Source organism: Muntiacus reevesi, chromosome 8, assembly GCF_963930625.1.
Source record: "Muntiacus reevesi chromosome 8, mMunRee1.1, whole genome shotgun sequence".
Taxonomy (NCBI): domain Eukaryota; kingdom Metazoa; phylum Chordata; class Mammalia; order Artiodactyla; family Cervidae; genus Muntiacus; species Muntiacus reevesi.
This window is the reverse complement of record NC_089256.1, coordinates 10,880,272-10,905,333: the sequence shown is the minus strand read 5'-3', so window position 1 is coordinate 10,905,333 and position 25,062 is coordinate 10,880,272. Positions and strand designations below refer to the sequence as shown.

The following is a 25,062-nucleotide window of genomic DNA, read 5'->3' as shown; positions in this document are numbered from 1 at the left end:
CAGTACAACCAAGTTCTGACATCTTAGTTTAGAATCCGAGGTCCCAGCCTCTGACCTCCCCATCTCGTCTTTCTCCCACCTCTTCCAGCACAAGCCTTTTCCGCAGTGCGCCAGCCTCATTACTGCTCTCTCCTTTCCAGCCCCTGGGCCCTTGCTTCTGCTATTCCCCTGCCTAGAAGGGCTTTCTGTCTTTTTATATCAGTTTCTCTTCTTCCAATAAATGCCCTCTCTTCACTAAAACCTTCCATTATCCCTCTAAGTTGAAGCGACCCACCCCGCCTCTAGGTCTCCAATAACATGTATCATTTTCTGTCCTGTTCAGTTCAGTTCAGTCATGTCCGACTCTTTGTGACTCCGTGGACAGCAGCACGCCAGGCTTCCCTGTCCATCACCAACTCTGGGAGCTTGCTCAAACTCATGTCCATCCAGTCGGTGATGTCATCCAACCATCTCATCTTTTGTTGTCCTTTTCTATTCCCCCCTTCAATCTTTCCTAGCATCAGGGTGTTTTCCAAAGACTCAATTCTTCACATCAGGTGGCCAAAGTACCGGAGCTTCAGCTTCAGCATCAGTCTTTCCAATGAATATTCAGGACTGATTTCCTTTAGGATGGACTGCTTGGATCTCCTTGCACTCCAAGTTATTCTCAAGAGTCTTCTCCAACATCGCAGTTCAAAAGCATCAAGTTTTCAGTGCTCAGCTTTCTTTTTTATGCATTTTTATTTTTTAATTAATTTATTTTAATTGTAGGCTAATTACTTTACAGTATTATAGTGGTTTTGCCATACTGCTTTCTTTATGATCCAACTCTACATCTGTACATGACTACTGGAAAAATCATAGCTTTAACTTGACAGACCTTTGTCAGCAAAGTAATGTCTCTGCTTTTTAATATGCTGTCTAGGCTAGTCATAGCTTTTCTCCCAAGGAGCAAGTGTCTTTAATTTCATGGCTGCAGTCACCATCTGCAGTGATTTTGGAGCCCAAGAAAATAAAGTCTGTCACTGTTCCCATTGTTTCCCCATCAATTTGCCATGAAGTGATGGAACTGGATGCCATGATCTTAGTTTTTTGAATGTTGAGTTTTAAGCCAGTTTTTTCACTCTCCGCTTTCACTTTTTTTAAAAATTTTTTTATTAGTTGGGGGCTAATTACTTCACAACATTTCAGTGGTTTTTGTCATACATTGACATGAATCAGCCATAGAGTTACATGTATTCCCCATCCCAATCCCCCCTCCCACCTCCCTCTCCACCCAACTCCTCTGGGTCTTCCTAGTGCACCAGGCCTGAGCACTTGTCTCATGCATCTCACCTGGGCTGGTGATCTGTTTCACCATAGATAATATACATGCTGTTCTTTCGAAACATCCCACCCTCACCTTCTCCCACAGAGTTCAAAAGTCTGTTCTGTACTTCTGCATCTCTTTTTCTGTTTTGCATATAGGGTTATCATTACCATCTTTCTAAATTCCATATATATGTGTTAGTATGCTGTAATGTTCTTTATCTTTCTGGCTTACTTCACTCTGTATAATGGGCTCCAGTTTCATCCATCTCATTAGAACTGATTCAAATGCATTCTTTTTAACGGCTGAGTAATATTCCATGGTGTATATGTACCACAGCTTCCTTATCCATTCATCTGCTGATGGGCATCTAGGTTGCTTCCATGTCCTGGCTATTATAAACAGTGCTGCGATGAACATTGGGGTGCACGTGTCTCCTACAGATCTGGTTTCCTCAGTCTGTATGCCCAGGAGTGGTATTGCTGGGTCATATGGCAGTTCTAGTTCCAGTTTTTTAAGGAATCTCCACACTGTTCTCCATAGTGGCTGTACTCGTTTGCATTCCCACCAACAGTGTAAGAGGGTTCCCTTTTCTCCACACCCTCTCCAGCATTTATTGCTTGTAGACTTTTGGATAGCAGCCATCTGACTGGCGTGTAATGGTACCTCATTGTGGGTTTGATTTGCATTTCTCTGATAATGAGCGATGTGGAGCATCTTTTCATGTGTTTGTTAGCCATCTGTATGTCTTCTTTGGAGAAATGTCTGTTTAGTTCTTTGGCCCATTTTTTGATTGGGTCATTTATTTTTCTGGAATTGAGCTTCAGGAGTTGCTTGTATATTTTTGAGATTAATCCTTTATCTGTTTCTTCATTTGCTTTTATTTTCTCCCAATCTGAGGGCTGTCTTTTCACCTTACTTATAGTTTCCTTTGTAGTGCAGAAGCTTTTAAGTTTCATTAGGTCTCCTTTGTTTAGTTTTGCTTTTACTTCCATTATTCTGGGAGGTGGGTCATAGAGGATCTTGCTGAGATTTATGTCGGAGAGTGTTTTGCCTATGTTCTCCTCTAGCAGTTTTATAGTTTCTGGTCTTACATTTAGATCTTTAATCCATTTTGAGTTTATTTTTGTGTATGGTGTTAGAAAGTGTTCGAGTTTCATTCTTTTACAAGTGGTTGACCAGTTTTCCCAGCACCACTTGTTAAAGAGGTTATCTTTTTTCCATTGTATATCCTTGCCTCCTTTGTCAAAGATAAGGTGTCCATAGGTGCGTGGATTTATCTCTGGGCTTTCTATTCTGTTCCATTGATCTATATTTCTGTCTTTGTGCCAGTACCATACTGTCTCTTTCACTTTTATCAAGGGGTTCTTTAGTTCCTCTTCACTTTCTGCCATAAGGGTGGTGTCATCTACGTATCTGAGATTATTGATATTTCTCCCGGCAATCTTGGTTCCAGCTTGTGCTTCATCCAGTCTGGCATTTCGCATGATGTACTCTGTATAATATAAGTTAAATAAGCAGGGTGACAATATGCAGTCTTGATGTACTCCTTTCCCAATTTGGAGCCAGTCCATTGTTCTATCCTGTATTATTATTTAAGTATCAGCCCAACTGGCCTCTTAAGTACCCTGAGAAGGAGATGCATCTTATTTTTTAACCACCCAAAGTACCAAGCAGCACAGTGGCTTAGCACCAAATAAGTGCTGAGAAAGTAACTGGCAAATGGGCGGGTGTACCTCATAGGTCACAATGCAGGCTACTTCTGTCCCCCAGAGGCGGTCCAGGGCTGGCAGTCACTACATGCCCACGTGCTATTTCTGTCCAAGCTGTTATTAGGATTATGCTAGGTTGTTACAATGAGCTAGAAAGTTCTGTATTGTTCTTGTTGTTCTATGGTTGGTGTGACTTTAGGTGTTAAGTCTTTGTGACTACATGGCCTATTGCCAGTCAGACTCATCTGTCTGTGGGATTTTCCAGGCAAGAATACTGGAGTGGGTTGCCATTTCCTTCTCCAAGGGATGTTCCTGAACCAGGAACCAAACCCACATCTCTTGCATTGGCAGACAGCTTCTTTACTACTGAGCCACGTTGATTATAAAACTAGTTTTGTGCTCCTCACAGAATAGTTTTGTCTCTTCAATTTCACTGATAAGTATTGACCTATTTGGGTTTTACATATTTTCTTGAGCCAGTTTTGTTCATTCATATTTTCTTAAGTTAAATAAAGAGTTGAAAATGTATTGCTATAAAACTGTAGATAGTTTTCTCTTGTAATTAAATATTTATCTATATCCATAGACAGGGCCCTTTTCTCATTCCAAATATCTTATTTTTCCTCTGATAAGAATTCCTAAAAGGTTCTTTTTAAATTAGTTTTCAAAGAATCAGCTTTTGATTTTTAGATATCAGCTACTTTTCCCTTCTTCCCATTTTCTTAATTTCTACTTTTATTGACAATTTCTTCTTTCTTTGGTTTTATTTTTTCTTTTTAGCCTTTTGGTTTAAATGCTTAGTTACTTTTCAGTCTTTCTTGTTTTTCAAAGTACATTTAAAGCCGTAATTTTCCTTTGAGTGCCACTTTGGTCTCAAAGCAGAGGGGGTTATTATTGTTTATTATCATACAATTCTAAATTGTCTGTAATCTCTGCTTCACTTTTCTCTTTTACCGGAGAGTTACAGAGCACTATAAACCCACTATATGGGTTTCCTTGGTGGCTTAGTCGGTAAAGAATCTGCCTGCAATGGAGGAGACTCAGTTTCCATCCTTGGGTTGTGAAGATCCCTTGGAGAAGGAAATGGTGACCCACTGCAGTATTCTTGCCTGGAAAATCCCATGGACAGGGCAGTCTGGAGGGCTACAGTCCATGGGGTTGCAAGAGTCGAACACCACTGAGTGACTAAACCACCACCACACCATAGAGCACTATAGCTTTTTAGATTTTTCAAGTGGATAGTTTCTTTTAGAATCATGTTACTGTTCAGTTCTGATCTTATAGTGCAAGAGATGTTCCATATGACTTCTGCTTTCTGGAATTTGTTGACATTTTAATTTATGACCTAATATATAGCCAATTTTTATGACTGTTTCACATGTGTTTGAAAATATTTATTTATGGTTTGGATGTAAAGTTTGTTCTTTCAGTCTCTCAGTTTACATTTTTGAATTGTGTTATTTAATGATACATCATTATTTTGGGAGTAACTTCTTCTGTCTCTAAGGAAAGGTTGTTCAATTCTCCCACAATGATTGTGGGATCTGTCAGTTCCTACTGTTTTAAAAAATCAGTTTTTTATACATATACATATAATTTAGGCAATATTCTTATATATTTATAACTCATGACTTTGATACTTTTTGATGCTATACTTTTCCCCTAAATACTCTGGTTTGTTCTATTTAATGCCTTAGTCTTGAATTCTGTTTTGTGGGTGCATATTACATTTCTTTCATTGTTTATTTCTTCTGTGTCATTTTGTTTTATACATATCTTTTATAGTAGCAGATAAGTGGATTTTGTACTGAGTATCTGCTTTTAATAAGTGGATTTAACCCATTTGCTGTTGTTCATCATAGATTTATTTCTGCCATCTTATTTCACATCTATGTTTTAAACTTTCTTATTTGTGTACAGTTTTTTTGTTTGTTTGTTTACCATACTGTGTGGCTTACAGGCTCTCAGTTCCCCAATGAGGGATTGAACCTGTGGCAGTGAAAATCCAGAATTCTAACTACTAAGCCACCAGGGAACTCCGTGTATAGTTTATTTTTGCCTTTCATTGAACTGGTCCCATTTACTTTGTCCTGTTTTCTTTCCTCTAATGATTAGGAAGTTTTGAGTTTTATCTCGGGTGATTATTCTATATATTGTACATATATGTGTGTATACTTACATTTTTATTTCAACATCTGGATGTAATCAGTATCTTTAGACTCTTCCCAAATGAGGCAAGAACTTTAGTATTTATCAATGATAACATTTTTCCCAGCCCCTACATTCACATATGGATCATCATAGATTTTAGTTCTAGATTGTCTTTCATTGTCGTCAAATTGTTTTATAATATTTATTATAATATGTGTTGAAACTTAACTCAGGTTTTGCTGTTTCCTTTGCATACCACTGTTGGCATCATTTATAATACCACTCATCTTTCTTTTTCATGGATCTATTTTTCACTTTGCTGGAGTATGTCCTCCAGGAATTCTTTTAGAAAGCATGGATAATGTAATTTATAAGGCGGTTGATGTCTGGAATGACTATTTTTCCTTTCTAGAGGGGTCCATTTTGATTTTCAACTCCCTGTTGAATTTTTTTTTTTAATTCCGAATGATGGTATTTAGATATCTTAGATCTCTATTTTTGTTTCAGGTAATATATACCCTCAAAATCTGTGCATACATGAATTACAATATTACCTGAATGTCTTCTGCTGTTCAGTTCAGGCCTTGCCATCCCCACTTTAGTCAAATCCATGCCATTTGCATCTGTTTTGTTGACTACAGTTCTGAGTGGGATTCAGTCTCTCTGGGTGAAGGTCAGTCTTCATCCCTCTTCCCAAGGAAATTGGGGAAACTTCCTCAGTCTCCCCACTGGTCCTCAGCTGTAAATCTTATTTTCTTAACCCCTTCATTTATTATTAACATTCAAACCAAAGAATTCTAGGATGTCAGAACTTAAAGGACTTGAAGACGCAGGAGCCCTGCCTGCTTTCATCCATGAGGAGCCCCGGACTCTTACGTGTGGGTACAGCTTGTGTCTGTGTGACCACCCAGCCTTGGCCCTCTGCCCTGCTGAGTGACTCGGGGGGGGTGCAGGGCGACAGGCTGTGGGGACGAGATCACTTTCTCAGGCATGATCTCACAGTGTCTGCCTGAGATGTGGATTCCGGGGGCTCCTGACTAGCTTGTGCTATGACTTTCCTGGCCATCCACACACTGGCAACTCCTGTGCCTGTGTCTCTTGCCGCTCTTCTAGTTTTCTGACTTAAGTCTCCAAGTGCCTGTTTGAAGTCCCGCATACATGTCTGAGAGGTTCTGAAGTGTGTCAGAAACTGAGGGCCCCTCCAACCCTGTTATTGACCATCTTCCCCCATTTAGGATATGATACCACCATTCATTTGGCTCAGGCCCCAAACAGCCACCATCCTCAATGCTCTTCTCTCTCACCCCCACATCCCCATGTTCCCTTCCAGAACACCCTGCTCCTGTTGGCTCTGTCTTAGATAGTGGCGTGAATCGGGCCACTCACAGCATCCACCTCACCCCACCTTCAGTCCAACTGTCCATCTTGTCTTGCTGGATTATTACCTAGCCTCCTACCTAGCGCCCCTGCTTCTACTCTTGGTCTGGATTTCCCCAACAACCAGGGTAAACTTTTCAGATGTCCTGTAGATCATCTCTCTCTTTTGCCCAGTCTCTGCCGTGAATGAAGTCAGCCTTATCTGGATGCAGCAGTCCCACCCACCCTTGACCTGCCCCACCTCCCGCCATCTTCCACTCACCAGTCCCTCCACTTCCCCAGTTCAGCTGGCCTGCCTTTGCACACCTCCACCCACCATGTTCCCTCAGCCCGGAATGCTCTTGCCATTGGCCACGTGGCTCCCCCACCCTCATCATTTAGTCACTGCTCAAAAGCTTCTCCCAAAGGAGAAGGAGAGATGCCATCTTTCCCCACCCAAAGTGACACCAGCTCCCACCAGTTACGTCCAACTGGTGCTACTGTTCCAAGTATGTACCCATCTTTACTAGAAATTACAGTACCCATTCATTTATTTATCTGTCTTCCTGTTAGATTGTAAGTCACATGAGAGCAAGGATTTTGCCCCATTCCCCCGTATGCACAGTGCCTAGAACACTGCCTGACAAACAGTAGACGCTCAAATATTTCTTGAATAAATGAACAAATGAAAGTGTATAGACTTCTCATTCATTTATTCACTCAGCTGCTGTTGAGTACTGTTTATGCCAGGCTCCGAGTAGATGGGTGACGCGCAAACCAGGTCCCTGCCTCTGGGAACTGACAGTCCAGCTAGGGGCCTTTTAAGTGGGCCTTTATGGGGGTGGAGAGTCAGGGCTGAGGCAGCAATATTCTGTGAATCAGTATCAGCTCACCAAAGCAAGCGGAGCAGGGAGGAGGAATGGCTGGAGAAAGGAACCCCAGGAGAGGATAGATGCTCATAGCAGACGCTCCTAAGGGACTTCTTTGTGTCAGCATTGCTCTCATGGCCTTTGTATATTAACTCAGGACAACCCTGACGAGCCCCATTTTAGGAATAGGAGGCACAGAGAAGTGAATTTGCACAAGGTCACACTCTGGGAATGAGGAGCCAGACTCAGCCCAGAATCGGGCTTCAGAATCTGTAACCACCTGCTCCACAGCCTCCAGGAGAGGGGAGGTGTGTGGTCAGAGGTAGAGAGCTGGGGGAATGGGGAGGGGTGGCAGGCAGCAGAAGCTTGCAAGCCGCTGAAGGGTTTAAATTTCACAACCGCCATGGGCCTGAAGCCTGTCGTGCTTGCAGATCTAAAGAGAGACTCCCCCCAGCTGTGGCTGTGACCTCTGAAACAATCAGGGAGAACCTTTATCTCTGGAGAATAGGCTTATGGGGTGACAGATGGGGAAGGTGAGGGGAAGAGCCTTTGGGGAAATGGCCTCCCCAGCCGCCTCAGTTCCCAGATCCCAGGAGGCCTGCAGCAGCCTCATCCTTGGTGGCAAAGGCCCTGGCTCTCAGGGGGCTGCCCCGTCCCCTGGTCCTGCCTGGCATCTGTGCACACAGGGTCGGGGACCCTTTCTGACCTGGGAAGGCCTCTTCGGGCTTCCCACAGGCTTGTCCAGGGCCTCTCGTTCCAAGGGGCTGCCAAGTAGAGGCACTGTGTTCATTTTGCAAATGAAGAAACAAGGACTCAGAGAGTCAGGTGACCTCCCCAAGACTCACCTTGTAAGGGCTGCTGAGGGATCCAGGCCCGGGTCTGGGGACTCCAGAGGAGTTCTGCCACAGAGGTGATCACTGACTTCATGAGGCTTTTTCTTCAGACAAAGAATTAAGGCCCAGGGAGCACCATGGGGTAGAATCAGTGGGTCCACAAGTGAGTCAGTCAGAGCCTCACATTGAGGTGCCTGAGGCCCCGCTGGATCCTAACTGCACAGCCCGGGGCCTCGTGGAGACAGCTCCATGAAGCCACCCTGGGCGGGGCGCAGCTGTAGCCTGGGGGTCTGCAGGCCCCAGGGGCTCCCAGACGGATGGTGCCAGCCCCTGAGTGGCCTCCTCCTACTGCAGTTCTGGACACGGCCGGGCAGGAGGAGTTCAGCGCCATGCGGGAGCAGTACATGCGCACAGGGGATGGCTTCCTCATCGTCTTCTCGGTCACGGACAAGGCCAGCTTCGAGCACGTGGACCGCTTCCACCAGCTCATCCTGCGCGTCAAGGACAGGTGAGGGTCGGGACACCCCACGCCTGGCTCAGGGTGGGCTCTGTCTGTCCATCTCAGATCTTTAGATGAAAGCCGAGATTCAAGGAGCAGAATTGAATTCAGCCCTTGGTTCCTTCAACTCCCACCAGCTCCCACCCTAGTCCTTTCCACATGGCAGAGGGGTCGACATGCATCCACGGCCTCGAGGGGTTGGCTCCCTCCCATCCTGCCTAAACTGTCGCCACTGATGACTCAAGGAATCATAAATAACATTTGTTTTTCAGCTCAAATTTAACCAGATTTTATTACAGCCAAAGAAAAAGTGAATTTTCTCTCCAATGTACATTGTAATTGGTTAAATCACATTTGACTGTGAGATTTATAAACCCCTAATTAAAGACTTGAGCTTAACAGGTGGCTCAATGGTAAAGAATCCGCCTGCAATGCAGGAGATGCAGGTTCTATCCCTGGATCAGGAAGATCCCCTGGAGGAGGAAGTGGCAACCCACTCCAGTAGTCTTGCCTGGGAAATCTCATGGACAGGGGAGCCTAGCAGGCTACAGTCCATGGGGTTGCAAAAGAGTCAGACACAACTTAGCAACTAAACAGTAGCAACAGTTAAAGGCTCATGTTTTCCTTAGCATAACGTGTTGTAGTTAAATAATTTGAAATTGTTGTAAGTCCAACTGGTCTTTTCAGTTAATCAGCTCTTAAAGAGGTTAGTATAAAAACAAAAGGACAAACGAATAGGAGTTTTGAACAAATCTCAGTAAATTTGAAAAGTCCAGTTAACACCTATCTTAAAGGCAAAGTGTTAGTAACTTTTCAAGATAAAGGTATACATGCTTATATACATGTACACATACATACACATAAAGTTCTAAGAGATAAATGTGGGTTAAACCCTTGACTATAGGAATCTCTAAAGAGAAAACATAAATGACACAAATGTGGGAAGATATTCAACTTTCTTGCTAATCAAAGAAGTGCAAGAAAGCAGGATAAAGTACCATTTTTCACCCATCAATTACAACTTCTTAATGAAAATACTCACTGCTGACAAAGATGCTGTGAGACGGGCATTTCATTGACTTCGGACAGGAGTGTGGCCACATGTGTCCTTCATAAATTTTCAGGCAGACACGCCTCCAGATCCGTTCCTGACTCTCCTGGAAGCCATCCTGATCTTGTAGCTGCCACTGTTGAGGGGCAGCCGTGCGCCCACCCCTGGCCCTGGTGCTCTTCACGAGTCACTGCTGAAGGCCACAGCATGAGGCCTGCATGGGCGTGTGTCACGGTGACTGGGAGGTGAGAGAAGTGGGCCCGGGAACCCAGCCACTGGCCCAGACAGTGTAAAGCCACAGGGTTCCCAGGAGAGTTCCCACCCGCCTTGCAACAGGTATGAGGCTTCAAACCAAGGCAGCCAGCTGCCCGCAGGCCCCTCTTCCATCCCTGGAGATGTGGAAGGAAAGACTCTGAAGTCAGCCTCAGGCCACAGGGAGGTGCTGTGTGCTGTGTCAGGCCTGGCGCGAGGGCACCCCGCCTTCACCAGGGGCGCCTTCACCAGGGAAAGCTCACGAGCTGTTCCTTTTTCCTCCAGGGAGTCATTCCCCATGATCCTCGTGGCCAACAAGGTCGATCTGATGCATTTGAGGAAAATCACCAGGGAGCAAGGAAAAGAAATGGCGACCAAACACAATGTAGGTGGGGTGTGTGTGTGTGTGTGTGTGTGTTGGAGTGTGACATCAGGGGATGTCAGTGTCACCTCACTCCTGCAGACCTCCTAGGTCATGGGCTGGATTCCATAGACATGGGGCATGTGCAGTGTGGGATATTTTGCAAAAGAAGATGCCAACCTAGAGAGGAAGCATGTCCTTGTTAGTCAGTAGAGGCCCTGCTCTGGGGAGGGCCCTGGCCCTGGCCCTGACGCAGCAGGTTCATCACTGGGCCGTGCAAAGAGTTGGCTTCTGGCTCTGAGCCAGCACCTGACTGTGCTCAGAACCGTCGGATCAGTCACCTTCACTGAGCGCTGCTCGTGCCAGGCGTTGTGCTGGGGGAGCATCTACTCCCAGCCACCACACAGGGAGGTAGGCACTACTGTCTTCATCTTGGAAGTGATCAAACCCAGGTTGGCCCAACCCACAGTGCATGTCAGCAGACGTCTTTAAGTTTTTTGTTTTTTTTTTTTCTATTCATTGTGATGCCCCTTTAGCCACTGGATGGTGGGGTCACTGGGCTTCTTCCCACCTCTCCCCTGCATTGGCCAAGCCATGCCCTGGCCTCACTAGTCAGTTATGTAGACATCCACCTAGCCTCCCAGGAAGTCTACAGGATTATCGCTTCCCTCTGCCCGGTGGGCCTAGCTCTGTGAGTAGAGGAAAGGGTTCACTGTGGGTTAGTTTTGCTTATCTCTGCCTTCTGTGTTTATTCACATATTCATTCAACCATCTGTGTCCTGGGAAACAAAATTCCATGCTCCAGGTGTTTACTTCTAGTGACAGAAGACAGTCAATAAACAAAGCAGGGAATTCCCTCGTGGTCCAGTGACTAAGGCTCCAAGCTCCCAATGCAGGGGGCCTGGGTTCCATCCCTGGTTAGGGAACCAGATCCCACATGCTGCAACTAAGATCCAGCCAATGCAGCCAAATAAATAAATAATCTTTTAAAAACCCAGCTTTTAAAAAAACAAGTAAACAAAGTAAATTAGAGTGCGCCCAAAGGTAACATGCTCTGGGGGAAGGTAAACTAGGGAGAGAGGGAGGGAACGTGGCGGGGTGGGGGGGGCACAGTTTTGCAAACAGGTGATCAGGGAGAGCCTTGCTAGAGGGTACATGTCAGCCAGGACTGACTGGAGATGAGGGAGTAGGTCCTCTGAATGTCTGGGGAAAGAATGTTCCAGCAGAGGAATAACCCAGCAGTCCAAAGGCCCTGCTGTGGGAGTTCACGGAACAGCAGGGAGGTGAAAGGAGGCCAGAGCAGAAGGGATGGAAGGGGTGAGTAACAGGAGGCAAGGTCAGAGCAGGTGGGGTGCAGTGGGTTAAGGCCTTAAGGGCTTTTACTCAGAGTGAGGGGGAGACCACTGGGGTTCTGAGTGAGGAGTGACATGGCCTGACTCCCGGCTGAACAAGGGAATTCCAAAAACCATCTACTTCTATTTCCCTGACTACACTAAAACCTTTGACTGTGTGAATCACAACAATCTGTGGAAAATTCTTACAGAGATGGGAAATCCAGACCACCTTACCTGGCTCCTGACAAACCTGTATGCAGGTCAAGAAGTAACAGTTAGAACCAGACATGGAACTTTAGATTTCCAGGTGAAATATCAATAACTTCAGATGTGCAGATGACACAACCCTAATGGCAGAAAGTGAAGAGGAACTAAAGAGCTTCTTGATGAGGGTGAAAGAGGAGAGTGAAAAGCTGACTTAAAACTCAACATTCAAAACACAAAGATCATCATGTCATCCGGTCCCATCACTTCATGGCAAATAGATGGGGAAACAGTGGAAACAGTGACAGATTTTCTTTTCTTGGGCTCCAAAATCACTGTGGACAGTGACTGCAGCCACGAAATTAAAAGACACTCCTTGGAAGGAAAGCTATGGCAAACCTAGACAGTATATTAAAAAGCAGAGATCACTTTGCCAACAAAGTTCTGTATAGTCAAAGCTATGGCTTTTCCAGTAGTAATGCATGGATGTAAGAATTGCACCATGAAGAAGGCTGAGTGCCAAAGAATTGATGCTTTTGAATTGTGGTGCTGGAGAAGACTCTTGAGAGTCCCTTGGGCAGCAAGATCAAACCAACCAATCCTAAAGGAAATCAACCTTGAATATTCATTGGAAGGACTGATGCCAAAGCTGAACTTCCAATACTCTGGCCACCTGATGTGAAGAGCCAACTCATTTGAAAAAACCCTGATGCTGGGAAAGATTGAAGCCAGAAGTCAAAGGGGGTGATAGAGGATGAGATGGTTGAATGGCATCACTGACCCAATGGACATGAGTTTGAGCAGACTCTAGGAGATAGTGAAGGACAAGGAGGCCTGGTGTGCTGCAGTTCATGGGAGTGGCAAAGAGGTGGACATGACTTAGCAGCTGAACAACAACAACCAATACCAAATCATTATGTTGTACACCTGAAATTAGTGTTATATGTCGATTATACCTCAATTTTATGTGTACATATATAATTATATGTGTATATACATGGAAAAAGAAAAAAATGCCTTGAAACCCAAGGGGAAAAAAGTTATGAAACCCCTGTAGGTAGGGCAAGAGTCCTGGGAATGAGGCTGGGGACACTTCAGTGCCATGCATGTGGGGAGATGAGCGGAAAGCAGGAAAAGCAACAGAGTGGTCAGTGATGTGTGAGGACCATAGTGAGGTCTTGAGAGCTAAGAAAAGGACATGCCTCAAAGAAGAGGAAGTGATCGACCAAGACAGATGTGCTCAGAAGTCTCCAGGTGAGCACTGAACTGACCACTGGGTTTAGAATTAGATTCAGACCTCAGAAAGCACCCACCTCTCTACCAGCCAACATCCTGAACAGAAAGAGGCCAGGAGCTATCCCATCCCATAGACTCAGGCTCCACACAGTGAGCTGATGCTGAGGGCTTTCACAGACCCCTTCTGGGTGGGTGAGTAAGGATGGGGGGAAGCAGGCAGTGCAGGGGTAGCAGCAGCCCCATTCTTCAGGTAACAGAGACTGAGACACAGGGGGCTGGTGAGGCTTATCCCACCTTCCCCCACTGGAACCGGGGTCTCCAGTGTCTCAGCTTATGTTGCTTTTACAGCAGATGCTGCAACCTCATTTACCATTAGACCACATGACCTTGTTAGCTCTTGTCCTAATTTTAGAGCTCATAAGGCAAGTTCCTCTTGAGCTGACCAAGGCAGGTCACCCCCACTCAATGCAAGAAGGTGGCATTTCCTGGCCCTTCAGTGGAGCCAAACAGTGTTACCATTTGTTGCACGATTTCACAAGTTTAAGTCTTGTTACTATGAACTCAGAATTCTAAGAACCCAGGTAATGCACATCAGTACCTTCTGCAGAGGCCGAACCCCCCCAAAAAAAGGTGGCAGTGTCTGGGGACCAGGGAAATTACAGCTGGTGTGCTTGTGAAGGGGTGGGCAGGCAGCAGAGGTCTGGCCCTAGGAACCCGGGACATGCGAGCTGGCAGGATAACAGGAATCTAAGAGGCTCTGCGTAGGTCCCTGCCCCCTGGATGTCCACAGGGAAGAACACTGTTCTGCTCTCAAAAGATCGAATAGGACTCCAGCTCCCGGGACCTACTGGGGTGCCTGTCATGCTTAGAAGAGGCTCTGGAGTGCACCTCAGCACCCCTCCCTGTCCGTGTCAGGCCAGGCAGGAAGTCCAGATTTTGAGTCTCCGCTGGCTGCTGTGTGGCCTTGGGCAAATACATCACCACTCTGAGCTCAGTCTCCCCAGCTACAAAATGGAGATAGCTGGTTTGCTTACCTCAGCGGGTTAACGTGAGGATTAGCGAGGTCGGGGACATTGAAACCTGGGAGACCAAACAGCCCACAGTCACCTCAGTGAGCCTGCAACCTAATAGACTTCAGGAAGGCAGTTTCCTCTCAGGGTTATCAGAGGCTCAAATATTTGTTGAATGGAAGTTTGGAAATTTCGAAGGTCTGAGCCCTGGCCTTTGTGCTCTGCTGTTTGTGTCTGGGTCAGTAGAGCAAGGCCCCTGCTCGAAGCCACAGCAATGTGTGAACATCTGATTTCCTGCGATGATTGTTGGTGGGAAGGTACTTTTTGATGTGTTCTGGGCAATCATTTACAACCTGCTCCTCCTCTAAGATGACGACTTACCCTATCCCCAGGTTTAACCTTTCAGTCATTTTTATTTTCTTTGCTGTGTTTTTTTCCAATAGTGAAATGTCTTAATTTTGTAATCAGGAAAAAGTTGCAAAAAATACCAGAATTCTTCAGTCTAATCACGATTGGCTTGCCTGCATCTCATCTAGGGAGGCCAGCGCGTGCTGTCCAGAGCCCACACTGTCTCCGCTTGTTAGGAAAGTGGGGGTGTGCCTCCTGCCTTTATGGGGTCCCTATGAAAGGAGGAGTCTCTGTCCTGACTTCATGGAGGCTTTGTTTGCCCACGGCTTGAGGTAGACATGGCCCTATGAGGTCCCTTCAACCACATCTCCCAGTTACTGCCACCCTCTAGCCGCATGCAGACATGAGCCTTCTGTAAACATACTGAGCTCTGGGCTCCCAGATGCACACCAAGAGAGAGCTGGGCCAGGCAGGCTGCCGGAGACCAGAGGGATGCAGAGACCACCAGCGTGCAGAGTCCTGCCCAGGGCCATCCCCTTTCCCACCCACATCCCCTCAGGAGGACCCGGGAAAAGGGGCAGGATCCCCCAGGGCACAGAAAGAGACCTCGGGGAGGAAAGTGAATAGCATCAGAACATACATCAGTTTGATAAATGAAACAGTCTTTAGTCTCCAAGTGTATAAAAAGGTCTTTTTCATTCTATTTTTAGGGGGCTCTGAAATATCTCTGTGAACCAAGAACAAAGAGAGAGTCAGAAAAGCTGTCAGGAAAGCTTTCCAAGTTTAAAGAGTGAGAAACCATAGATGACTAATGAGAACCTACTGTACAGCACAGGGAGCTCTACTCAGTGCCCTGTCAGGACCTAAATGGGGAGGAGATCCAAAAAAGAGGGGCTGTGTGTAAACGTACAGCTGATTCACTGTGCTGGACAGCAGAAACTAACATCGTAAAGTGAGTATACGCCAATAAAAACTAAGTAAAAAATAAAATCCACACAGCTTCTAAATAAAGCAATAATAAGTAAACAAAGAGTGAGAAGCCACCCAAGGCTTGAGGTTGCAGGTGCCAGGGGGCTCTGCAGGGTTCCTCGGGGACTCTGAGAATTTTGCATTTTTTAGGGCAAACGGCTTTGTGTATCTCAGTGACTCCGCTTTGCCTTCCAGATTCCGTACATAGAAACCAGTGCCAAGGACCCACCTCTCAACGTCGACAAGGCCTTCCACGACCTGGTTAGAGTCATTAGGTGAGTGAGGCTCGCCACCTGGAAGCCGGGCCTCTGCAGCAGGATGGGCGCAGGGAGGGCTGGAAGTGCACGGGGGCACCTGGTCCAGGCCCAGGCCGGGCTCTTCTGGGCCTTCTTCTGGGTTTCTTATGCCTCTGTCCATCGATCTCTGTCCTCCCACCCACCTGTGCCTTCCCCTACTCCCTGTGGAAGGAGCCACAAGCACCAGCAGCCTCCTCCCTGGATCTCCTCCATCCTGCAGCTCAGAATCCCCTTGGGCAGCACCTCCATCCTGTACCCCTCAATCCCAGGCTCTCCCGACACCAAAGCTGCCAACTCAGTAAAAAGTAGGCCCTCCCCTCTTCCCTGATGTCAGAGCACCCCTTGACATTTTAGCTAAACGACCAGCATCCGATTCTTAGGCTGCAGTCACAGAGGCTTTGCACATGTGTCTCCTCACCAGTCCCCACACACTGGCGGTCTGCGAGGATTGTCAGAAACCCCAGCCATGGTCTCTTGTACATTCTTTTGCATAGTTAGGTGTAAAGCTTCATCATCTCATGCTTAGATGACAGAGACAGCCTCCTGGCTGGTCTCATCATCCTCTATCTTTCCTGTTCCCCAAATCCTCAACCCACAGAAACACCTAATCAGTGGTTTGCAGACGACGTGCATTTAGCCTGTTGTCTTATGCTGGGGACCTCTAGGACTGTCATATAGTTGTGGAATCACATGCAGGCTGTAACCATGTGCTTCCTGACCTGCCATCTCTCAGCCCCCCACCCCCAGTGCGTGCACACACTCACACTCGTGCATAGACACCCAAAAACCTCCTTTTCTGATTATTCCCCAGCGTGGACTGTGGTTGGCAGCCTTCACTTTATGCTTTAGCTGGCAGTCCTGCACTCGTGAAATTATTTTCTCATGGGTGTTTTCCCGGTGTTAAGAGATGCTACCACACCAGGAGGGTGTGGACCTCCTAGTTATAGACCTAGTTAGTTATGGACCTCCTAGTTCCAAGGGCAGGTTGACTTCCCTGGTGGTCCAGTGGTTAATACTTCACCTTCTAATGCAGGGAGCAAGGGTTTGATTCCTGGTCAGGGAGCTAAGATTCTCACATGTCTCTTGGCCAAAAAACCCGAACATAAGCCAGAAACAACATTGTAACAAATTCAGTAAAGAATTTTTAAGTGGTCCACATTAAAAAAAAAACTTAAAAAAAAATAAAATATGAAACACAGACATAGATGCCACCACTGTATGACATATAACTGTATGACATATAGCCTGATGTTATATGTGATGGACATAAATGCAGCCATAGCATGTTATCAGGAATGGCAGGCTTTGCTCTGCCCTCTCTCCCTTCCCACTTTCCCTGCCTTAGAGATGCTTTCCAGGCCAGGCCTTCATCCTCCAGTGTCCAGGACCAGGATGTTCCCTCCCTGTCCCCCTTCCCCCACCCCTCCCCATCCCCTAACTGCTCCCCATCCAGAACCAGAGCTGACCACCCAGTCACAGACCCAGGAGCAAGGGAGGAGAGGCAGGGAGAAGCAAAGCCGTTTGTAACATTGCCATTCTGTCCTTCCTTCTCTCAAAAGGCAACAGATTCCGGAAAAAAGCCAGAAGAAGAAGAAGAAAACCAAATGGCGGGGAGACCGGGCCACGGGCACCCACAAACTGCAGTGCGTGATATTGTGATGGCCCGAGGCCCTGGGCACAGTGACCGGGAACCGGCCAGCCCTCGGGACCCCTCCACTGCCTAACTGCATCGAAGACCATTCTAACCATGACCCTTGGCCCGAGGACTTGGCACAGAAAGGGAGAGAGGGAGGGTGGGTAGGGAGGAGGTAGGGTCTGGCTTTTCTGGAGGGGCACGGGTGGCCCGGAGTCTCACCAGAAACGAGGAGGCAGCGGTGAGCAAAGCAGCCTCCGAGCCCCCGTGTTGATGCAATCCGGTCCCTCCCTCTCTCATGGCTGTTGTTTCTCTGAACTCCACAGTGTGGGTTTGATGTGGAAGTGTTTCTCCACATACAAAAAAAAAAAACAAGCCATGATCAAGCTCCCCCCATCCCCACCCCCAGCCCACAGTGTCTGAGCCTGGGTGTCTTTTGTAGATTTTTAAATTATTTTAGGGATTATTATTTTATTAAAGGGGTCTGTACCCACTGCCTGGTGAAGTTTCAAGTCTTCAGCAGACCTCTCCGATAACATGTCTGGAATCTTGTGGGGTTTTTTTCAAACTGAACTTTCCCAGCCGTGCCAAAACTCAACTCAGTATGAAATGGAGTGGCTGAGAGCCTGGGGAGGTCACAGGGACGCTGGCTGGAGGGTCGAGGGAAACAGACCCCCCTCCCAGCCTGTGAGCTGGAGAGAAGAGAGATGTGTGTACCCAGGAGGCTTTACTGTGGCTCAGGACACAGATATCGTGAAACAAAATTTTGTTTTGCTGAGGAGAGAGGCTGGCACATCGGTTTTTAGAGGGCCTCGCCTTAACCTGGAGATGTATAAACTAAGCAAACTGACTGGCATTGTGCAAGTGTTCATTTCTTTTTCACCTGTTGTGGGTTAAGTTCTGTGTTCTTCGCAGCATCTGTGAGAGAGCGTTCTCCCGTCACCTGCACTATCTGGTGCCTCTGATACAAACACACTGAGCAGGTGTGAATGGTCTCCACGCTGAAGTCGGCTAACATGGACACCATCTGGAAAATTCTGGTTTGTGCTAAGTCTTCACCAAAAATGATCCAATACTGTTCTTGCTAAAACAGCACCAAGACCTGAAGCCATTTTCCCTTTGAGTCAACTGACTCACTTCTTCAGTCCAATAAATGAGCAAAAACCCCTTGAAGTATTTGCAAACTTAGTATTACAGGTTGCCCTTCTGGCACAAACTTTTATTAACCTCTTGGATCTTTAGTATAATTGGAAGAGAAAGAAAGGTTGGGGTGATGACACGGCTCTCCTACACCTGTTTCTACACGGGGCCGGCCCCCAGCTCCTTGACAATGCCCACCTGCCTCAGGTGCTGCTGGTATGAGCCAGACGGGGTGGGATGGGGCAGGGTGAGGGGCAGCAGGAACCACAGCACACCCCAGAGAGAAAGTAGGAAGACGAGGCAGTCGGCTAGTGACCGTATTTTCTCTCTGTTACAAATCAGGCCACCAAGCAAAGTAGAACGTCCCTAGCAGGTGGCCCGGCCACCACTTGGAGAAAGAAACTCCGGAGCAAGTGAGCACCCCGCTGGACGTGGAGACACCTGGATTCTTTAGTTTTGAAAATATGCTATGTTCCTAACTCAGCGAGGTCACCAGCAACGTGGGGGAAGGGGTGGGGGCACAGCCAAAGAGTGACTCTGCTGCCGAACGAAATAGTTTGTTGGAGAATTAGCCTTCATCATTTGTCTAAATGACCCTTTTTTTCTGAGTCGAAAAGGAAGGATAACAAAGAACATTCAGCTCACGCATTCAGATCTTCCCAAGACCCTGTAACGTTAGTGGGCCTTCTAAACACTGACAGGACAAGGCCGTTTCCAACTGCCATGCTCCTCTGGGCCACATCCCAGCTGCCCAGGTACAGCTCGGCGGCGGCCATAAACTGGAGATGAGGAAGAAGCAAGACAGAGGGAAGAAGGAAGGATGGAGATGTGGTGATGGAGAGAGTGGTGGAGTGGGCCAGGAAGCCTTGCCCACAGGGCAGCATCCGCTGTGAAACGTTCCCGGGCATGGACCACCACCAGCACCCTTATCCACTGTGGAGCCTGCAGTTCCCCGATGGCACGGGGGAGTCTTGTTGGAAGCAGACCAGTTGACTTAGAATGAAGCCCTTAGCTCTGAATGTAACCAGACAAGGGGATTCCAGCTGCTTCCGGGCCCTCCCCCAATTAAGGCAGTGCCATCTACCCCAGCCCCATCTTCCAGGGCATCTCTCCTGCACTCAGCACATAGCCCACGATGCTGAAGGAAGAAACTGGGTAAACGATGGCCTTCGGCAGCCTCCCTGTTGAGTTAATAGTCTGCCTTCGTTTCCCATGACCTCATTTCCCCCACAGCTGCGATGGGTAAATAACACTTTTGAAAGATGGTTCTCTGCATTTTAGAGAACTGTGGGCTCTTGGGGCAGTGACGGCTTCCACCTGGGCCTGAGCTAGAGTATACCCAGGGGTAGCCCCAACACATGGGCACCTGGCAGGGTCAGTTTGGAAAACCAGCAGCCATGCTCCTCCCTGAGTGCAGAGCCCAATGAGACCTGCGTCTTTGGTGACTCTCTGGTGTTCCTACTGGCTTTCCATTTGAATTGTGCTACCCTCATGCCCCTGCAGCACAGCATTCCTGAAATCCCCTCACCCCCAGCCTTTGTCACTGTGCACTCACAGACTTCCTTCTGACATCCTGCCCCTCCCCCCACCCAGAGGGCTCCTTTTCTCCCCTCAGAGGGCAAGCAATCCGAGCCATCCTCCCCACCCCCACGCCTGGGGCCATGGCCACTGACTTCCCCTCACAGGGTGCTTTGCCTCACAGGGGACACCGGATGGCTTCAGTTAGGACTTTGTGCACCCCACCCCACCCCCATCTTCTTGTGGAGAGTGCCTGTGAGCCTCGTGTGGCCTGTCTCCCGTTCCCAGGAGACAAGACCCACTAACACATGGCCGCTCTGACCTCAGAGGCCCCTCAGACGTGTTACAGTCAATCCAGAGCCAGAGACAGGTCCCTTCCCTTTTCCGCCCCCATTGGAGTAGGGATTCCACGTTGGGTTTACTTAGAATGCAAGACACTTGAATTGCTGAGCGCCCGTGAGCACCCAGCTTCTATCACACAGTGTTAGCCATTGTCTACGCTGGTGGCCGTTGTCGTGAAACGAGTGATGCCTGAAGATCTCGATGATGCTTGAGCCTTTTGTGTAACTTTTATTAAGTCTTTGTGTATCCCAACTCATTAATAAAGAAAAGCAGAGGAACTCTTGTCTGTCTGATTTCCTCTTACTCAAATATGCCTAAAGTTTTGACGAGAACATTTTATGTGGTCAGTGTCTGGCCCCAAATGACACCCTCTTGCAGAGCAAATCTAACGCGAGAAGGAGACCACAGGTGGCTATGAGCGGTGTCCCCGTCCTGCAAGGAGCCAGAGGATGAAGGCAGGTGAGCACTCATTTAGAGACACAGCCTCCTGATGTCCATCAGCCCTGCATTCGGGCTCTGCCTCTGACTTTTATATGCCTTTGAGTAAGTTACCTGCTTCAATCTTTAGCTTCCCCGCCTATGAATGGGACAATGATGTGCGCTTCCTAAGTAGACAAAAGCTAAAGCTAAGTGTGGACATCCATAGTACAGATCCTAGAAATGATACTCTTTATAAAGGACACCAAGTGGATTGTCTGACGTTGCTTTTCATGGAAACTGCCCCCTGCCCCTGACTGTAAGATTACAGTCTTTTGTATAAAGTGATTTCTCTTTTGATTGAAACTGTTGGATACTTGGCAAAAAACTTTGGGTCTTTTTTCCCAGGGTGTAGAGATCAGATCCCTTCCTGGGTACTCTTTGTGTGATGACAGTTGAAGCAGGTTAACTTGGGGGCTAGAGGAAGCTTCTCATCCCCTCTGGGCTGAGGGCAGAGAAGACTGTCAACTAGAATGGGGAGGGGTGGTGTGGCTGCCTGCCTATTCGTTCCTTCCACACAGATTTATTGGACTCCACCCATGGCAGGCATTGGGCTGGGTATTGGGAATATGATGCTGAGCAGGGCGAAGGATGTTCTGATAGTTCCCCTTTAGTCCTGCCCTACTCAATCAAAATCAGAACAAAATTCTTAACTCTGATTGTTGTGATTAAGAATCTGCCTTGCAATGCAGGGCACATGGGTTTGATCCCTGGTCACGGAACTAAAACGCCACATGCCTTGGAACAACTAAACCTGCACACCACAACTGCAGAGCCTGAATGCCCCAAACTAGAGAGTCCATGTGCCACAACAAAAGATCCTGTGTCCCTCAACTAAGACCTGACACAGCCAAATAAATAAATATTTTAAAATAAGTAAATCCAGGCTACAAAAAAAAAAAAAAATCTGCATTTCAACAAGATCCCCAGGTAATTCGTATGTGCGATAAAATCTGAGTATCACTGCCCTACAAAGGACATCAACTCAGCATCTGAATGAAATCCAGCCTGGATGCATTGTGCCTTGGGACCCAGCTCAGCCAGTCCACCCAGGAGAAGTCTCATCTGCTTTCAACTCAACAATTAGAGTTTGCTCCTTTGCCTATAACAGCCACAAGATTCTGCCTGGCCAGGCAGCAAACTCAGAAGTGTTCCCACAGCCAGCAAGTAGTTTCCTTACTTACGGGAAGTTTTTACACAAAGGCAAATTGGATCCCAGTTTGCTTCTCAAACACTCACTCTTCTGAAAATGTAGACAGCCACATTCAATGTACAGAGCTCTGAATCCAACCTGAGAACACACAAAAGCTCAGTGTTCTTGGAGCTTTCTCTAAAGGTGGGTGTTCTGTACCAGCTGGAGATACTCTCATCCCCCAGGACTCTCACTTTGCAGAGTTTCACCATTGTGCTTGGGGCTTCCCTGGTGGCTTAGCTGGTAAAGAGCCCAGGAGACACAAGAGGCAAAGGTTTGATCCCTGGGTGGGGAAGATCCTCTGGAGAAGGAAGATCCTCAGTATTCTTGCCTGAAAAATTCCATGGACAGAGGAGCCTAGCAGGGTCCATGGAGTCCTAGCCTAGCCTAGCAGTCCATGGAGTCATAAAGAGTTGGATATGAATGAGGGTGCATGAATGTTCATGCATGCGTGCGCACACACACACATTGTGGCAAACAGCGCATTATCATGCTAATGTGAAATTTTAAACATAAGAAAGCTGAGTTCTACCAGCCAAGAACTGATGGGTGCTTTCAGTAGAACATACATCCTGGCGACGATAAGGGAAACCATTAACTCTAACTCAAATCAGCTTCCTGTTCAATCGTGGGACACGTACCTGGACTGATGAACAGAGGTAAAATAATTGGGTAAGTGGCTGTCAAAGTTTGGTCCCCAGACCAGCAGCTTCAGCATCACCTGGAAACTTGTTAGAAATGCAAGTCACCCAGGCCCATATCAGACCTACTGAGTCAGAAATTGTGACTTGAGGCCCCGCCTTGAGTGCTTTCCTACCACGTGGATGTAATGGCAGCTTGCTTGGTTCTAATCTGCAGGACAGCAGCCTGCTTTCTGGGGGAAGTTGCCCAGATCCTCCTCTCCTCCCTGTGTCTGATGAACAAGGGTCCCTTAAGGGGCCCTAGGGACCACCAGGAACCCTAGTACGGGGGTTATTAGCCTTGGTTCTGTGGGGTGACGGGTAGGGTGGCTGACCCCCTCTCGACCCTTCCTCAAAATCGTATGTAGGAGCTTCTCGGGTGGCTCAGTGGTAAAGAATCCTCCTGCCAATGCAGGGGACATGGGTTCAATCCCTCACCTGGAAAGATCCCACACACTCCCAGGCAACTAAGCCCAGCTTCACAACTACTGAAGCCTGCACACCCTAGAGCTGGTGCTCCACAAGAGAAACCACTGCTATGAGAAGCCCACACACCACAGCTAGGGTGTAGCCCCTATTTGCTGCAACTAGAGAAAAGCCCAAGCAGCAATGAAGACTCAGCACAGCCAAAAATAAACAAATAATAAACATTTTTCAAAAATCACATGCAAAATTGTGTGTACATATGCATTCTTCTGGGGAGACGGTCATGGATTCCCTCCCCCCTTCCGCAGTGAAAACATGAACCAGCCCCTTGAACCTCCTTCTCTGACTGCAGGGCCTTCTGCTAGTTTCAAGGCCACCGAGAGTAGGGAGAGGAAATGAAAGGAGCGAAGGTCCATCTTTTCTTCTGAGCAGCTCTGACAACATTCTTCATACACCCCTGCATCGCCCCCGCAACATCCTGAGATGAGGGTGGCCTCCCCTCTTCTCCCCATCCCCCAAGTGACTAAGTGTGTGACCCACACGTGACTCACCCAGCTCCTCCCACTGAGGTTAACACCACCTGCCGCTCAGGCCCCAACCTCCTGGGCAGAACTGGCAAAGTGGAGAGGAAACTTAGGATGCCATGATGGCATGAGACCGCTTGGCAACCCTCTCCAGGTGGAAACCAGGTTCTGAGAAGAGATGTAAGGTATATAGCTAAGGTTCCTGACATGTCATCATCTCGAATTCACAACTAGTGGTTTGCAAAGGATTGTATATTAGTATTAGAATCATTTCCAGAGTTTGGGGAAAAAACCTTGCTGCCCAGGCCACATCCCTGGAGAATCAGGTGCAGTTGGCCTGGGTCAGAGCCCAGGTATGAAGAGTTTTTAAAGCTCCCCAGAGGATTCAATTGATGGCCAGGGTTGAGACCACCAGATGGGTCCCATTTTTATGCTAATTATATATATATATATTTTTTTTTAATTTGGAGGCATAATTTTTTTTTTTTTTTTTGGCTGCGTGCAGGCTTTCTCTAGTATGGCCAGTGAGGGCTACTCTCTAGTTGCATTTTGTGGGCTTCTCTTTGCAGGGGCTTCTCCTGTGGCAGAGCACAGGCTTTAAATCACGGGCTCAGTAATTGTTGCACATGGGCTTAGTTGCCCCATGGCATGTGGAATCTTCTTGGACCAGGGAAGGAACTCATGTCCTCTGCATTGGCAGGTGGATTCTTAACCACTGCACCACCAGGGAGCATTATGTTGATTCCTTGAGCCATATAGTTTCCCAGTAAAAACTGGTTAATAAAAGAAGCAAGTGGGTCGAGGAGCCCAACCCTTTGTAAACTAACACTTGACTATGACGATTCTCTCTTCACCCAAGCTGGTCTCTCAGAGCCTGGCTTAACTTGCTGACCAGTCTGTCCAATCTACAATGATGTACATGTATGACCCCAGATCCAGGGCCAGGCCTGGTGCTACAGTGTTAATGCCGAGTGTCTATTAAATGGATTAATAATGATTATAGATAGCAGCAGGGGCTTCCATGCCTTCAAACCTGAGTCAGACAGACCTGCACTGCCCTCCTCTCTCCCTGGTCCCCAGCCTACAGCAGCCCCAGGGCAGCTGCAGACTCAGTTTCTGAGGCTCCACAGCCGCCTTCCTCTGAAGTTCAGCCTCTGCCTCAGTTTCTACAAAGGAAGCCCACACTCAGTAGCCACCCCTGAGCTGTGCTGAGGACTTGGGGTCCCCAGGATGGCCCCTCAGCTGTCAGGGTCTCTCAGTTGGCCTTCACCCCACGCCTTGCCCAGTTGCCATCCCACCCACGCCTCCTCTGACAGCAACCTCCCCCCACAACTAGTCAGCTAAGCACCTGCCCCTCAGAT

The 25,062-nt window shown here is 47.6% G+C and overlaps 1 protein-coding gene across 6 annotated transcripts in view; it reads left to right on the top strand.

The window, feature by feature from the left end:
• Positions 1-20,680, top strand: part of MRAS (muscle RAS oncogene homolog) — a 69,444-nt gene extending 48,764 nt beyond the window's left edge. For all 6 annotated transcript variants that reach the window (XM_065942871.1, XM_065942868.1, XM_065942869.1 and 3 more), the window contains 4 exons: positions 8,564-8,717; positions 10,297-10,396; positions 15,669-15,748; positions 17,329-20,680. In XM_065942871.1, coding sequence (XP_065798943.1) covers positions 8,564-8,717; positions 10,297-10,396; positions 15,669-15,748; positions 17,329-17,428 — 434 coding nt within the window. In that variant the 3' untranslated portion in view covers positions 17,429-20,680. The remainder of the gene's footprint in view (positions 1-8,563; positions 8,718-10,296; positions 10,397-15,668; positions 15,749-17,328) is intronic.
• The last annotated feature ends 4,382 nt before the right edge of the window (positions 20,681-25,062 follow it).